We start from the raw sequence: 15,846 nt of genomic DNA, 5'->3' as shown, positions 1-15,846 counted from the left end.
GCTATGTCCACAACTTCTTCCTCCTCTATTGCTTCGAGCATAGAACCTTCCTCTGCCTCTTTCACTATTTGAACCATAAGGCCTTTGACTGTACATGTTCTGATTCTGGTTAGCTTGCATAGCAGCAAATTGAGGTCTTGTAGGTGTTAACTCAGACCTAGAGACTTTCTTTTGATCAGTAGGAGTTTTCTGAACTACATTCACAGACATTGATTCTGACAGAAGAGTTTCATTTTGCCTTGCAAGCATCATTTCGTAGGAAATGAGTTCAACTCTCAAATCACTTAGTGAGTATTGATTTTCACGAGCTCTAACAGAGGTTATGAATGCATTGAAATCAGAAGGAAGACCAGCTAATATTAACTCAGTTTGTTCTTCTACAGAAATAGGACTTTTAACAGCTTTCAGTTCATAACAGATGGATTTTACACGTCTAAGGTACTCAGCTACAGATCTCCCACCTTTCTTGATGGTACGAAGTTCAGATCTGAGCTGATGAGTCTTAGATCTCATCATTCCTTGAAAGAACTTGTGGATCTGCTCCCAAGCTTCGTATGCATGGTTAACGCCAAGGATCTCATTCAAGACTTCTTCTGAAACAGTAGAAAGGATCCATGACAGGAGCATCTGATCTTGACGAAGCCATTCAGTATACAGAGGATTAATGACTTCTTCAACACGAGCTTGCTCTGATTCATACTGAAGAGGTATTTTAGGGTTCACAAGAAAGTGATGAAGTTGGTGAGAAGTGATTACCGGCTCTACAACTTGATTCCAGAGGAGAAAATTACTTTTTGTTAGCTTAACAGAAATTTGATGAGTGAACAACGACAGAGAAGACAATCGATTTTGATTTTCTGTTGATCCATTTCCAGCGATGGTTCCGGTGGCTGAAGCCGACGAACAACGTGGTTGCGAAGCGGAAGACATTGAGTGAGAGGATCTGTATCAGGCCCTCAGAAAGAGAGCTCTGATACCGTCAGAGAAATCAGTGAGCGAAGAAAGAGAGGGAGAAAAGAGAGAACGAAGGAGAAGATGAGAGAGAATGAATAGTTCATATTATTCTATTATCTGAAAACAGTACACATGCGTTCCCTTTATAGGACAACTAAGTTTGTTACAAGCTTACACGTCACCTTCAGTTTACCAACTAATGTGTTGGCTATTTACACAAATAACCCTGGGTACAGCTGTAACTATAAACACAGTTGTCCAGTATACAATATAGCTACTCTAATAATCCCAAATAGTTTTAAGATTATGTTGCAGAGAGTAGACAAAATGTTGCAAGCTAACATTGTGAAGAGAAGACCTATGATGTATAAGAATAAGAGCATCGGATGTTTTGGAACTACAATACATCAGTTTCTATTTTTCTTTTCTTTCTCCAAAGCTTCAATACGCTATTTTTCTATGTATACAAGTTTCATGCAACTCGATTGTGGTTATGCTTAATACGAAGTCATTGCTTCAGGATCAGGAATTTCATTATTAATACATGAGTTAAATAAGGGTTATGTTGCTCCAATACAAGTGCTAGTTTCCTATTCATTTTGATTTGATGTTTTCTTTGTATTGTTAAAATAGATAATGATTAACTTCAGAATTGTATGGCTCCGATATAAGATCCGAAATGGCTTTTGGTTTGCATATACTCTGGCCACGGACAAAAGACAAAGGTCAAAATTTAGAGGCTGCTGAAGTTGAGTTATGCTTGTATTCAAATAAACTTACTATATGTCTATATCTAGCTGATTACAGCAAGCAAAAGAAAATCTCTTATTTTGACTATATATTTTCCCTTATTATTTTTCTATTTGGGAGTTAGGGAAAGTGGCTAATTTTCATGTTAAACAAGCATGTAACTAGGACTAATTATAAACTTCACGTCTCAACTCAAAATCTTAAAACACTAAATTCATATATCCTTAGTCTATTTTTAACTTATGCGAGCCGTGAGACTTAATTACTTATACTTATTTCTGACAAAAAGGTTTAATGATTTCTATCCTAGCTAGGTTCTCAAGCTCCCATACCCGTATACAACACGATTCAATTCTATGTTCTACTCAAGATAAACCAAGATTTGTCAAATTTCAACAAATATTTTTTTTGACACAGGAAACAAGAGAAGAATTTACAATATAGAATAAACCAATAAAGTACTTTGTGAAATTGTGATAACCTTAGTCTACTAATGATGCAAAAACATATTAAAAACTACCTAAGAATCTCGCCTGCTTGCTAATGGAACCACTTCAGCCAGAGGTGTTGAGAGGGGTGTTGGGATTGGAGAAGTTCTACAGACAGGACAAGAAGGATGAAGCCTCAACCAAGGGTCTATGCACTTGAGGTGGAATAGATGCTCACAATCAGGCAATACCCTAAGCATATCAGTAGCCTTGTAATCTGCTAGACATATGGAACAACATGTTGCTGTTGAATCAGATTTTCTGAGCTTGGCTTCAGGGTAGAGCATCTTTGGATAACTCAGAATTGTTGCTTCATCTAGGCCAACATCAACTATTGAATGTCGTGGTTCCAGGAACATAGGGATGCTTCTCCTTGAAGCTGGAGCAGTTGGAGCCTGTGTCCTTGTGCAGAAGTAGGAAGTGAGTGTGATGGTTGTGATGAGTAAGAGAATTCCAATTGAAATTCCTATGCCATAGCCAAAGCCATTGATGTCATTGGAACCAAGGAATCCAGAGGAATCAGTTGTGTTGTTCATCTTCTTGATGATGAAATTGAAATAGTAGTAGCTGGTTTTGGAATAATCAAGGAGATTAAAGAAGGGGTTTTGTCATCCATTGTGATGGTAGAGGCTAGGGAAGTATTGGTTATTTGGGTGATGGAAGATCATAAATAAAGTCAACGGTATCATGAGAGAGAAAAAGGGGTAGATGGGGGCCAAGGGGGGGGCTTGCGTTTGAATCAAGGAAAGACTTGTATTTGTGATTAAGTAAAGAAAAGCCAACGAAGCATTGCATGTGAATACATTCCAATTTCTCAACGTTAGATTATGCTTACATGTCACAAGTTTGTGCAAGTCAACGATCCCTCGTTAAGTTACTATATTGATCCATCTATCAAACTATTTGTTTGTTGATTTGAGATCACATCTTTCTTTCAAAAAGCATTAACAATCTTATCTGTCATTGGTCAATAGTTGAAATTGGCCACGTTCCATGCATTACTAGGAGAGTTGTTGATGAAGTTTTGTTAGTTTTTGTCTGGCCAATTTAGTATGTCCATATATAAAATCTATATAGAGCTTGAAGCCAATTAAGTGTACATAAGCTTCCTCTATCTTAAGCAGCCACATGGATTTATAATTCATAAAATTATTGTCCTTGTACACCTGTTTTGGTTAAAGCCGTCACCAACCATATTAAAACTACAATGTTTATTTATTTGATCAAAATCCGAAAGTTTAGTAAAGTCAAATTACATGTCAGACTTAACAAAATTGCATATTTTAAATTAAAACTATAAAAAAATACTAATAATTAATGGTTGAGTTCAATAACTTGCGTTCATGAAGATGTTGAATCAATAAAATGAAACAACTAGTGTTTTGTTTTCCCCACCACTTGGTTAATAATAGAAGAGGCTTGGAAGGGAGGAAAGAGACCCTGTGTACATGTGGAAGCCAATAGGATGGCAGATTAGCTAATTATGCTTTTGACTCTGTTAGATGACCACCAAATGCCCCAAAAACACTGTTTTCAGTTTGGTAGTGCATCAAATCTTGCACTGTTTTATTTGATATTAACCCTTTAAACAATTCCAATCTAATTGGAGTTAAATTATGTTGAAAACTAAACTATAAGTGGGTCTCATGTATAAGCTCAGAATTAAGGAGAGAGTTTAAGGGTCAGGTGGATCTAAGGCTATAATCCACCAGAACAATAATAAGGAAAATAAATGTGCAAAAGGTGGCTGTTCTATGAAGATGATGAAATATTTATAACTAAGAGAAGATTCCTTTAATTGGAGAGAAAGAGCCATGATTATTTATGCTCTTATAGGCCCCGCTAGGAGTGTGAGAAGTATTCTCACCTAATATGGGAGAAACTCATGTAAGAAAGTGCGATCATATATAATGAGATAATATTTATTTTACTTCAAGGATATAGCCTCTCTAATGGATTTTAGTAACTGACCCAATAAATTGGATATATAAGGCCGGGTTAAAATACATATACATGTATATAAATATTAGATTGGCACAATTTAATTTTAGCCATGGATTAATGACTTCAATTTAGCTTGTGATTATTCAGTGGCTTTGTGTTAAAATTAACCAATTGGCATTTTCTTTGTTATGATTATATTAATTTTGGTTTGGGTGGGTAATTTAGAAGAGGTTGAAGGTAGCATATAATTTTCCTCTAACCAACCAATAAAGTTGGGGATTTAGCAAATAGAAACAATTTTGGGATAGACAGCAGAATTTTCCATTTGGAACCTGCACAATGAATCTAACCATTTTTCTCGAACTGCAAATATGAGCTCAGCATATTTCTAACCCACAATCTTTTGGCATTTATTTGTTGGGCTGGGGTTTCCGTTGGATTGTGAATTCTTTATGTTTAGCATTATTATGGTCTCCATGGTCGGCCAACATCTTGGGCCATAGAAATATTAAAGCTGAAATGTAAACTTGAAAAATATTTTTAATATTACGAGAATATCTAGTACTCTGTATATCTTTTAATATGATAAAAACGAATTCATTTATATTTTTTTTTTGGGTACAATTTATATTATTTTTATTTTTGTAATTATTTCTTTTCATATTTCATTTCCCTTGGTCAAGAAGTATTTATTTCCGTTACATAAAAAATGTGCTCGTAGCTTATACCACTAAAACTGAGATTTAAATAACAACCGAACAAGATGGGTTAGGCGCGTATTCTCACGCGTGCGAAATTTCTCGATTTGCTAGGGTTCAATCATCGAGTTTTTTTTTCTTCGAAGTTTTTCTCAATGGGGGAAGCGAATTCCATCAATAGAGAACTACTGTCCATGTCAAGAAGGAGCACTAAGCAAACCAAAAATGGAGAGGAGATCCCAACGAAAGCACGGATGAGGGAAGTACTGAAGGAGTACCAGTCTGGACCTTCAGTGATCGAAAAACAAAGATCATTTGCAGAAGTAACGGGGATGGAGAATGGAGTGTCAGGAGAGGCCATACCCTGGATAATCGAAGAGGAAGAACCAGATCTGGAACCTTTGGACCCATGCATGGGTGAGATCACAGAATGGGGATTCCAAACAGTGATAAGGGAGGATGGTTCAGTGGAAATCAGGAGTAACAAAGAAGCTAGAGCAAGGATGCGCCAGCGCTGGAAGAATGCTCTGATTGTGAAGTTGTTGGGGAAGAAGGTTGGGGTCAGATTCATGAAGAAAAGATTGGAGTCTCTGTGGGCTAAGGCGAGAAGCATAACGGTAGCGGATCTTGGAAATGAGTTTTACTCAGTAAGGTTTAGTAGCCTAGAAGATCTAAACCTAGCCATCACGGGTGGTCCCTGGGTCATCTTAGGCCATTATCTTGCAACTAGTAAATGGAGCCATGCTTTGATCCGGACAAAGCCAATATTCATAAGGTTGCAGCATGGGTTCGGCTACCAGGTATTCCTCAAGAATATTGGGAGTTGAGTTTCCTTAATCACTTGGGATCTGTAATAGGAAAAGTTCTGAAAGTGGATAAAACCACTTCTACTGGGGACAGAGCTAGATTTGCGAGAGTCTATATAGAGATTGATCTCTCAAATCCTTTGAGAGGGGAGTATATTCTTGACGGGTGTAGAAAAAAAGTTGAATATGAGGGGCTATTTCTAATTTGTCTCAAATGTGGGAGATATGGTCACAATTCAGACTCTTGTCCAGATTTTGCTAAGCCAACCTCGACACCCAGACCTGAAAAAGCTCAGGAACAACCATTGGAGAACCCTGGTCCACAAGGTGTTGGACCTTGGATGGTAGTGCAACGCAGAAAGAAAGGTCCCCGAAATTTCCAGAAAATGGAAACTGGTAACAACAGAACTTTTGGAAAGGATTTATCCAACAGAAAGAACCTGGTTAGCCCAAAGTCAGGGTTGAAAAGTGAGAAAGCCACTCAAAAAAAAATTTCTGATAAGAATTCTGAGGCTGGTACTTCTAATTCTAAGGTGAACAAGGAGAATGACTCAGTGGATAAGAAAAGCCAAACCCTAGCTGTGGGGATGAAGTTTACAGCAGTGGCTTCTACTACTGTTAAGAAAAGTTCAGGAACAAAATCAACTGTGCCAATCCCAAAGAAAGGTATTGTTAAGACTCAAAGTGCTAAAGGAAAAGGAGCTATTATCAGCTCCCCTGCTAAACTCAGTTTAAGCAATAGCTCTTTGCAAAAACCTTTTCAGAATCCCACTCAGTCTCTTTTCGGGAAGCAAAAGGGCAACCTATGGGGTGATTTGATGATGGCTGTAGAAGTTTCTTCTAGAGATGGTAACATTGATGATCTTACTTGTAACTATCCTGATGTCAGTTTGAATCGTGATGACACTATAAAGGATCCTGACCCCCCTGATCTTGTTATGGGAGAAGAAGCAAAGATGGTGGAAGCTCAATCAGGTATGGACTCGGAATCTTCCCTATGTACTAACCTTAATAATGCTATGATTGTTAGTAGTTCAGGGTGTGATGAGGGAGAGGCAGGAAGTCAGGAAATTAATGTTGAAATTCAAGTTTTGAGTAGCAAGAACTCTGGAATCTTGCAACAACCCCAAGCTTCTCAATGAATGTCCTAACCTGGAACTGTAGAGGTGTTGCCAAGAAACAGTTTAAAAGCACTTTCAACATATTTCGAAGGAAGCATAAAGTTGGTGTGGCTGCAATCTTAGAGCCTAGAGTTAGTGGAAAGAAAGCCATTAGCATAATTCGTAGCTTGGGATTCTCCAACTACATAATTGCTGATGCAAAAGGTTTTGCTGGTGGGATTTGGATAGGGTGGAATCCCATTGATGAGAAGATTTCTCTTCAAGTTACTCATGATCAATTCATCCATGTTTGGGTGGAATTTCCTGGCAAGAAAGGCTTCTTTTGGACGGCTGTATATGCCAATCCTCAAGAAGGGAATCGTAGGGTGTTATGGGAGGAATTGAAGCATATAGGAAGAACTATGAATGACCCATGGATGCTATCTGGTGATTTCAATGAAATAACTTCAGCTTTAGAGAAGAAAGGAGGGGGCAGTGGATTTTAATCGTTGCATCAGGTTTAATAATGTGTTGGATGCTTGTGGTGTTATGGATCTGGGGGTGGGGGTGGGGGAAATAGGTTCAGTTGGAAAGGACCTAAATTTCTCCGTCTAGACAGAATTTATAAAAGACTAGATAGAGCAGTACCTAATGATGAATGGAGAGAAGACTTTGAGGAGGCTGATGTCCAAGTGCTACCTAGGCTTTTTTCTGATCACAGCCTTATCCTTGTTAGAATGGAGAAGGAGGAGACCAGTTGGAGAGAGAGGCCTTTTAGATTTTTGACCACTTGGCAGAATGATCCCAGATTTAGCCATTTCCTTAAATAAATTTGGAATCATACAACTAGCTTGCTGGAGAGTGTGAACTCGTTTATTCATTTGTTAAAGGAGTGGAATAGGAACATTTTTGGATTTACTCATTACAGAAAGAACATAGTGATAGCTCGTATGGAAGGTATTCAAAGGCAGCTCAATTCTAAAAATAGTTACCAGCTTGAAGAGTTGGAAGCTAAGCTGAGGAAGGAGCTTTCAGAGATTCTGGATCAGGAGGAGCGAATTTGGTATCAAAAGTCCAAGGATGAATGGATCAGAGATGGTGGTAGAAACACTCGTTTTTATCACACTAGTACTCTGATTCGTAGGAAAAAAAACATTCTTCTAGACAGATAGTTGGGGAGTTGGGCAAAATAATCTCTTTGAGATGGCTTCACCTAAACCTCCTAACTCTTATTTAGAACTTAAAGTATATGAACTTGTAGATTTGAGCACAGGGGAATGGAATTGGAGCTATCTGATGAATTTTCTTGAGGTATCTATCTTAAGCAAGATAAAAAGCATTCCTCCTCCTAATTCCAGCAAACCTGATGACTGGCTGATTTGGAAAAATAGAAGTCCTGGTAAATCCCTTGTGAAAAATGCCTACTGTCAGATGACGAATTTTGGCAAAGGGAAAGATAAAATTTGGACTACTATTTGGAAGTGGAGAGGGCCTTATAGGATTGTTGTTTTTATATGGTTGGCTTGCCTGAACAAATTACCTGTTAGAAGCATAACTAGTCAATGGGGTGGAGGGGAGATTAGCTGCCCCATCTGTTTCACTGGTAAAGAGACTATAATACACACCCTCAGAGACTGTAAAGCTGCAAGAAGTATATGGGAAGTTTGGTTTGATGGGATAGTCCCTATTAATTTCTTGATTATAGATGGGCTGGAGTGGTTTAGGCTGAATCTGGATAAACCTTTCTTAACCAATCTCTCGAACTCTTGGAAAGAAGTCTTTTTTGTAACTTGTTGGTTCTTATGGCAATGGAGAAATGCCTCTGTTCATGAAGATATATTCTTTTGGCCTCATGATCCTGTTCACAGAATTCTTAGTTACCTTGCTGATATGAAGAAGTATAGCATTTCTGATCCTTTCATACCTAGACCTGTCTCTCCCTTTTGTTCTGTTGACCCTGGACATAATGAAATGCAAGATACAATCAGAATCTATGTTGATGGAGCTGTTAGCTTACATTCCAGTACAAGAGTTTGTGGTGGTTTTATATGTTCATATAATGGTGATTGGCTGGGAGGATTTTCTTTGAAGATAGGAGTTTTCTCTCCTTTAGAAGCTGAATTATGGGGAATCTTGCATGGTCTAAAGCTATCAGGTGACAGAAAATATTCGAAAATTTGGATTAGATGTGATAGTAAAGAAGCCCTCCTCTGTGTAGATGACCAAGCTGATCATGGTGGTTTTGCTTCCCTTAGCAACAGAATCAGGAATACTGCTAATAGTTTTGTTCAAATCCTTTGGAAGTTTATTCTTAGGGAGCCGAATAAATATGTAGATAGCTTAACAAAGTTAGGTTTTAATCAGAAGGGTGGAGAGATGTTGTTTTATTCCTCTCCCCCTGATAGCATTTTATCTGCTTGGAATTCTTTTTGTACAAACTTACTGGTTGAGCATGTTTCTTCAAACATGCAACAGTTATTAATATAGTTTCTCTGGGCTAGGCCCTCCATTTTTATCAAAAAAAAAAAATGTGCTCGTAAACCTATATATATACGCCAAATTTTGGCCATGAAATGTTTTTTTAATAGATTTCAAACCCTTAAATAGGAGCTGTTGCATTATTTATTATTGAAATATGCGTAATGTAATATACTTTTTTCTTTTTACTTCAATATATAACAAATCGTTTGTTGACTTATATGAATCTTTAGATATAATATATTAATAATTAAAAAATATAAAATTTCTTATTTTTATACCAATATAGAATTAACTTGTCTCATTTATATATATTATTATACTCATCTCATACTATTACGTTTACTGTCTAAATTAATTAGAGAAGACTGATAAAATTTTTTTATTTAATTTTACCTATAATTTAATTTTACACACAAGCGTACTTTTTTTTAATATCAATTCTAATTATTTTTTTGAAACAAATAGGCTCTCTGGTATTCTCAGAAATTTTGGTTCTTTGAATCGATTATGAAACTAATTTTGAGTGCGGTACGAGTCAATAATTAAGGTTTTATATCATTTTATGTTCATGTATTGTGTTTTATTTTTTTTAGAAAAAATACCACGTGTTTTCTGTGCTTTCTTTAAGTACCCGACAAATTGAAAATATAATTCTCTCTCATATTTTCTTTCTTCAATGGACAAAGTGAGGAAGAATATGGAAGATGGTTTTCTTCTTTCACTATCTCTTTAATGGCCTATCTGTTCTGTCTATACGACAGAGATGTCTAGTTTAGAACTAATGGATCAATATGGGATTCTGTGCTCTCTCTAGATATCTATGGATCTAGATACCTTGAGGGTAGCAAATCACCGTACACATTTATGAGGCCGTAGCCAAAGGGGGTGGTATGCGTGCATAGTGATTGCGTTATTATAAAAGAGAGAGATTAGTTCATACATATGATCTTCATCTCCTATTTATAGAGTTTACCTTTAGGGTTTGACTAATTTGGACCTCCTACTAAATAGGCCTAGTTGACTCCTTGCTTAGCTGTCAAATGGTTATTATTGATGGGCCATCTGAATATATGGGCCTTACGCAGGTTCATAACACCATCGAAAGACATTATTGCCTTATTCTTTTCGTGGCCGATTTGAATTCTGATGAAGACTGCATTCTCTCTATCTCTCTCTCCAATGGCCAGTGTCTCTCACTTCCTTCTTAATCATCAATCTTTCTCCTACGACTATTGCTTCGTCGTCTTCGACTTATGTCCCTTCTCTTTCTGTTTCACACACACACATTTCTCAGATGCAGGGGTATTTTCCATAAACTTCTTCTCTTTACACAGAAGAGGACTGTTAGTTTCGATTTCATCCCAAATAAATTTTTTTTCTTATTTTTGACCCAGCGAGCCACTGATTTTTGTAAAACCAGCATGTTCACTTTGGTTCACACCGGATTATTTGCATTCTCGATCTATTACTCTATCGAGACTGGTCACATGATTGGTTTCTGGTTCGAACCGGTTTACATGAAAGGAAGTCAATTTTATTTTACATATTTTAAAATAATATTTACGTAAATTCATACAAAACTATTAAATAATTATAAGGGGAAGGATATTGTAACAATGATAAACCCTTGGTTTATAAGGTTTTAAAGCATAAATTAGCTTAATTTATGTGATTAAATGGATTGAAAAGAAGGTTAATGTCCTAGAAAGTCCTAAATACAAGTTCTGAAGTTTATGCTAAAAATTTACATTGTTCTTGTAGGAAAATGAAGCTCGAGAAGCAAAAAAAGAGAAGGAATAAGATTATGAAGAATGGGAAAATTCTAAGTGTTGGACGCTAAAACGGCCAAAGTCAAGAGTTTTAGCGCCCTGCTGCAAAATGAAGCCAAAAAGTGCTGGTGCTGAGCGCTAAAACGCCCAAAGCAAACGTTTTAGCGCCCTGCTATTCACAAAGATGCTGGTGTTGAGCGCTAAAACGATCAAGTAAAGCTTTTTAGCGCCCAGGACAGTTAAAAATGGTTAGGCACCTGTCAAGTTAAGCGCTAAAACGTCCAAAAATGAGAGTTTTAGCGCCCGTGTCAGTTTTTGGATGTTATTCAGTTAGAATTTGTAAACTATAAAAGGGGCAAAGAACCTTCATCCTATCATATCTCATATCATATATATCTATTCTAATCTGACTTTTCCCATCACACTAGGAGAAGGGAGATCAGATCAGATCTTTCATAGATCTGATCTGACTCCTCATTTTCTCTGAACTTCTAAATTCTTTAGGATTAGTTTTTGTATTAGTTAGTACATTTCTATGTAATTGTAATTGAAGATTGAAGACTCAACCATCATGACAATGGAGTTTGATCTTTCTTCTTCTCTTGTTTATTCTTTAATTATGTCTGAGTAGAGTCCTTTGTAGTCTGATTCAATGGAACTCAAGTGTGAATTTATGAATGGTTAATTAGATATTTTGTTTATCTCTTATGTGATTGTATGAAGTTGTCTTGATTAATTCTTTATATTAAGGGAATAGTGTAGAACAGACATGTTTACATTGTTTCTGTATCTGTCAACTTCATCATCAGTGTTCTAGTAGTTAAGACATTGATGCTAGGATTCTGATGTGATCTTAAGACCTTAGTAATTAATGCATGTATTAAGAAGGGAATCACCAAGACATTGGGCTTTCTGATTAATGTATCAATCAGGGTAGTAAGACATTACATTTTGATGATAAGAAAAAGGTTGATCAACATCACATAGAAGATAATTCATTATGGAAATTGGTTCATCCATATATTCATGCTTGAGGAAAATTGATGTCTGACTACTTGTTTACATTATAATCACATTTTATTTGTTTATCAAGTTTTTATGCAATTCAAATAAATTTCTGGTGATAAGAAATCGATGCAATTAATAATCTTTTGGTTGATTCAACTTAAGTATATATGGTTAGTCAGTGCTTGAACACAAATCCTCGTGGGAACGATCTTTACTCATCATTTTATTACTTGTGTGACTAGTACACTTGCTAAATACACAACAAACAACTAAGTTGTGTTACTACTAAGTTACTACCAATCAATCTCACTGTTAGATCGATTATGTTGACCCAACGGTTATATTTATTTTCATCTTTGTATGGTCATGATTTTCCAAATTTAATACTTTATATTTATTTCTACCTTTGTATGGTTATGATTTTCCATATTTAATGCTTTCACTTTAAATATGAGGAATCATAACCATACAAAGACAAAAATAAATATAACTGTTAGATCAACATAATCGATCTAATGGTGAGATTGATTGGTAGTATCATGGTAGTAACTCAATTTGGTTGTTACAATATTCTTCCCCTAATTATAATAGCAAGTAATGACATGTTTAAACTTGCAGGTTTGCTCAACCTAACATGAGTTGGCCCATGTTGATATTGGACCAAATTGAATTAGATCAAAACAAGCCGAAATCTTTTTACTTCAATTTTATTAATATAATTTACATATTTTGTCGAATTATTTGGACCAACTCATCATCGACCAATTTCAACACCATTAATCAAATCAATTAACACATAAATATTTGTCTTAATTAACTTACAAGGTATATTATGTTTTATAAAAATAAATCTAAATAAAACATATGCAATTCAAAATGGAATTAACCTAACCTTTACACAAACAAAACTTTAGTCAACCAAGAAAGCAAATATTGACCTATTTAAAAGGAGAACATGAAAATCTAATTTCCTTAATCTACTAAACTAAACTGAAATGCCACGAGGATTAAAACTTATTGAGATTAATGTTTTTTTATATTATAGGAGATAGTTTTATCTCTTACACAAACATAAAATTGTGTTGGGTTCATAGATTTTTTTCTCTCCTTTCTTCACATGGCTCCATATGGATCTTATACACTTTTATGTGTATGTAAGAGAAAATTTTATCTTCTATAACATGAAAAACATCAAACTCAAACTTATTAACACTATGTTTATTAGAAGGCCCAATAGTTGCCAACTTGGTGACGACAGCAGGGAGAGAGAAGGGAAGAAAACAGAGATATAAAATTATTATAGTTTATTTAATTTGGACTACGTTCAATAATATTTATTATATGGGTTTGATATTTATCTTTTTAAAAGATATAGAATTGTATTTTTCTAAATGAGAAAAGTAAATACATAATGAAAATCAAGGGTGAGAAAGTGATTTTTTTTATTTTAAATAAAAAACACTAGTTTTAACTAAAATGATCATCCTGTAAAAGGACAAATATTTTTCCATTTTTGTAATTTTCTTATAGCACTTGTTATAGCATTCTATTATAAGAAAAATATAAATAAGATTAATAGCACTAAATAACAACTGTTATTCATAGGTTTAAACTCAAATTATTAGAGAAAGAAAGAAAGAAAATAAAACAAAGCCCCACAACAGTATTAATACTAAGCTACTCAGTCACAAGAAAGTTTCCTCCACTCATCCGCCGGAGTGGCTCCTTCGAACTTTTATTGGCTTTCTCTATGTCCCACTATAAAAAATTATTATCTTAACGCGAATTATAAATTATACCAAACGGTTAAATGTTTAATTTTTGGGTGATTGGGAAGTAACTGATTAAGAGGTAGCTATATATAAGTTTTGCTGGAGAACCCAGATCTGATTTGTTAACAATGTTTTTATTTTATTTTATTTTTAGATTATTCTTCAATAATTCTATAGATTTTTTATGGACTAATTTATAGTTCGGGGTGGATCCAAGATTATGACTTTAAATCACTTTCAAATATGGTATTGGAACGAATCAAATATATGCTTTCATCCGCACCTACTCAGCTCTCATGTACCAACTAAATTATTATCATTTAGTATTACTTATCCATTTATAACCCACGCTTTCCAGATTTTAAACCTAATTTAATATAACAGTAGTAATTATTACAGAGAACAATTTGTCAGACCGTATAAAAAAAGAGGAAAGGTAGTCATTCTTGCTCTAGAAAAAAAAAGTGAGAAAGTTAGAAGCAATGTTATTAAAATTGGTCTGGTTAATGACCCAGTCGAGGTACTAGATTACTGAGTTACTGGTTCAATCAGTGGATCACTGGTTGAATCGCGTGACCCGGTGATTATAATATAAATCTATAATTTATATTAAAAAAATTATAAATATGCTCAAATAGCTGAAAAAAATAATATAAATTCTAAATATTTTAATATAAAAATAATAAATTATTCATTATTATCCAATAAAGGATTAAACAAATACATAATGCTTGTTATATTGGTGTTTCAGGTTCGGTAAACGACATCTCTAACTATCAAATCAAAATTCTCTGCATAGTGCAATTGAGATAATATTAAGATAACTTATGTAAAGCAATAAGTAACAGATCACTCAAATATGTCAATTATGATTTATTTATTTTTGGAAAACTTTTTTTTTTGAATTTTTTTTTTAAAAACCCGAGCTGGGTCATCGGTTTTTCATCAAAACCGGCCGGGTCTCACCGGCGGGTCTCACCGGGTCGTACCGGGTCTGATACTTGACCGATCTAATGTGATAACCGGACCGGTCAGATGACCGGTTCACAGGGTTCCGGGTCGGCCCGGCCGGTCCGGTATGGTTTTCACAACTATGGTTAGAAGAGTAAGAATTAAAAATCTAAATATTTTTATGTAAATAATATTACTATTAATATATAATTTAAAACTTCATTAAATAAGTAATTTAATAAAAAATTATCCTTATAATTCTAATTTATTTAATTTTTAATTTTTATATATTTTTCATATTAATCATTTTATTTTTTTCTCATTTGAGTTTTGCTCTTGATCAATTCTTATATTTTTTATTTATTTGAATTCTTACTTTTCATAAAAAAAATTCTTTCTATAATTTTTATTGAGAAAGGTTATACTCACAACTTTTTTTTTACAACCTCTTACAACCATATCTTAACACCGTTGATTTCCGCCACTCAACGTGTGAATTAATAATTAATTAATAAGTTTAATTTACGAAAATCATAACCATTGATTGGCGAAAATCAACGGTGTTAAGATATGGTTGTAAGAGGTTGAAAAAAAAATTGTAAGTATAACATTTCTCATTTTTATTTATCAAGTTATTTAAATAAATAAAAATATAAAAAAAGCCCAAACAAAATAATTATAAAAAATAAAATTGAATGAAAACTCTAATTGCCAATATCTTATTTAAACGTTAGTAAATTGTTGGAAGTACCACCTACCAAAAAAAAAGGGAAAACATAAAAATAATCCCTATGAATTTTTTTAATTATCACTTACTTTCCTCACAATTTTTTTGAATCATTGACATTTTTATTTAGATTTTTTTATCATTTATCTCCTGACTTAAAGTTTTTTTTATCACTTACCCCTCACTTAGGAGAGTAAATGATAAAAAAACTTTAAGTGAAGGAATAAATAATTCAAAATTTTGGAGAATGAATAAATAATAATGAAACAAGTTAGGATGGTTTTTGAAGTTTTTCAAAAAAAAAATAATTGTTGGAAGTACCAATTAGGGGAGACCCCGACTCAGAAAGTGTTCCGAGAAACGAAACGCTTGTAGTCCTTTGGAAGTCGTTTAACGTG

General features: G+C 34.5%; 1 protein-coding gene across 1 annotated transcript; it reads right to left on the bottom strand.

Moving 5' to 3' along the window:
- Positions 1 to 2,224: 2,224 nt before the first annotated feature.
- On the bottom strand, positions 2,225 to 2,728 carry LOC133295605 (RING-H2 finger protein ATL70). Its single transcript, XM_061494444.1, has one exon. It carries the CDS (start codon positions 2,726 to 2,728, stop codon positions 2,225 to 2,227), a length of 504 nt encoding a protein of 167 aa, XP_061350428.1.
- Positions 2,729 to 15,846: the final 13,118 nt, after the last annotated feature.

The sequence above is a fragment of the Gastrolobium bilobum genome, unplaced genomic scaffold (genome assembly GCF_033153095.1).
Source record: "Gastrolobium bilobum isolate Gb01-03AN ecotype WA unplaced genomic scaffold, APGP_CSIRO_Gbil_v1 utg2393, whole genome shotgun sequence".
NCBI lineage: Eukaryota > Viridiplantae > Streptophyta > Magnoliopsida > Fabales > Fabaceae > Gastrolobium > Gastrolobium bilobum.
Note: the sequence above shows the minus strand (reverse complement) of the source record. Positions and strands in the feature narration are given on the sequence as shown.

What these genes read in the sequence shown, in the direction of transcription:
- LOC133295605 (XM_061494444.1), bottom strand. Translation starts at nt 2,728, where the DNA reads ATGAACAACACAACTGATTCCTCTGGATTCCTTGGTTCCAATGACATC.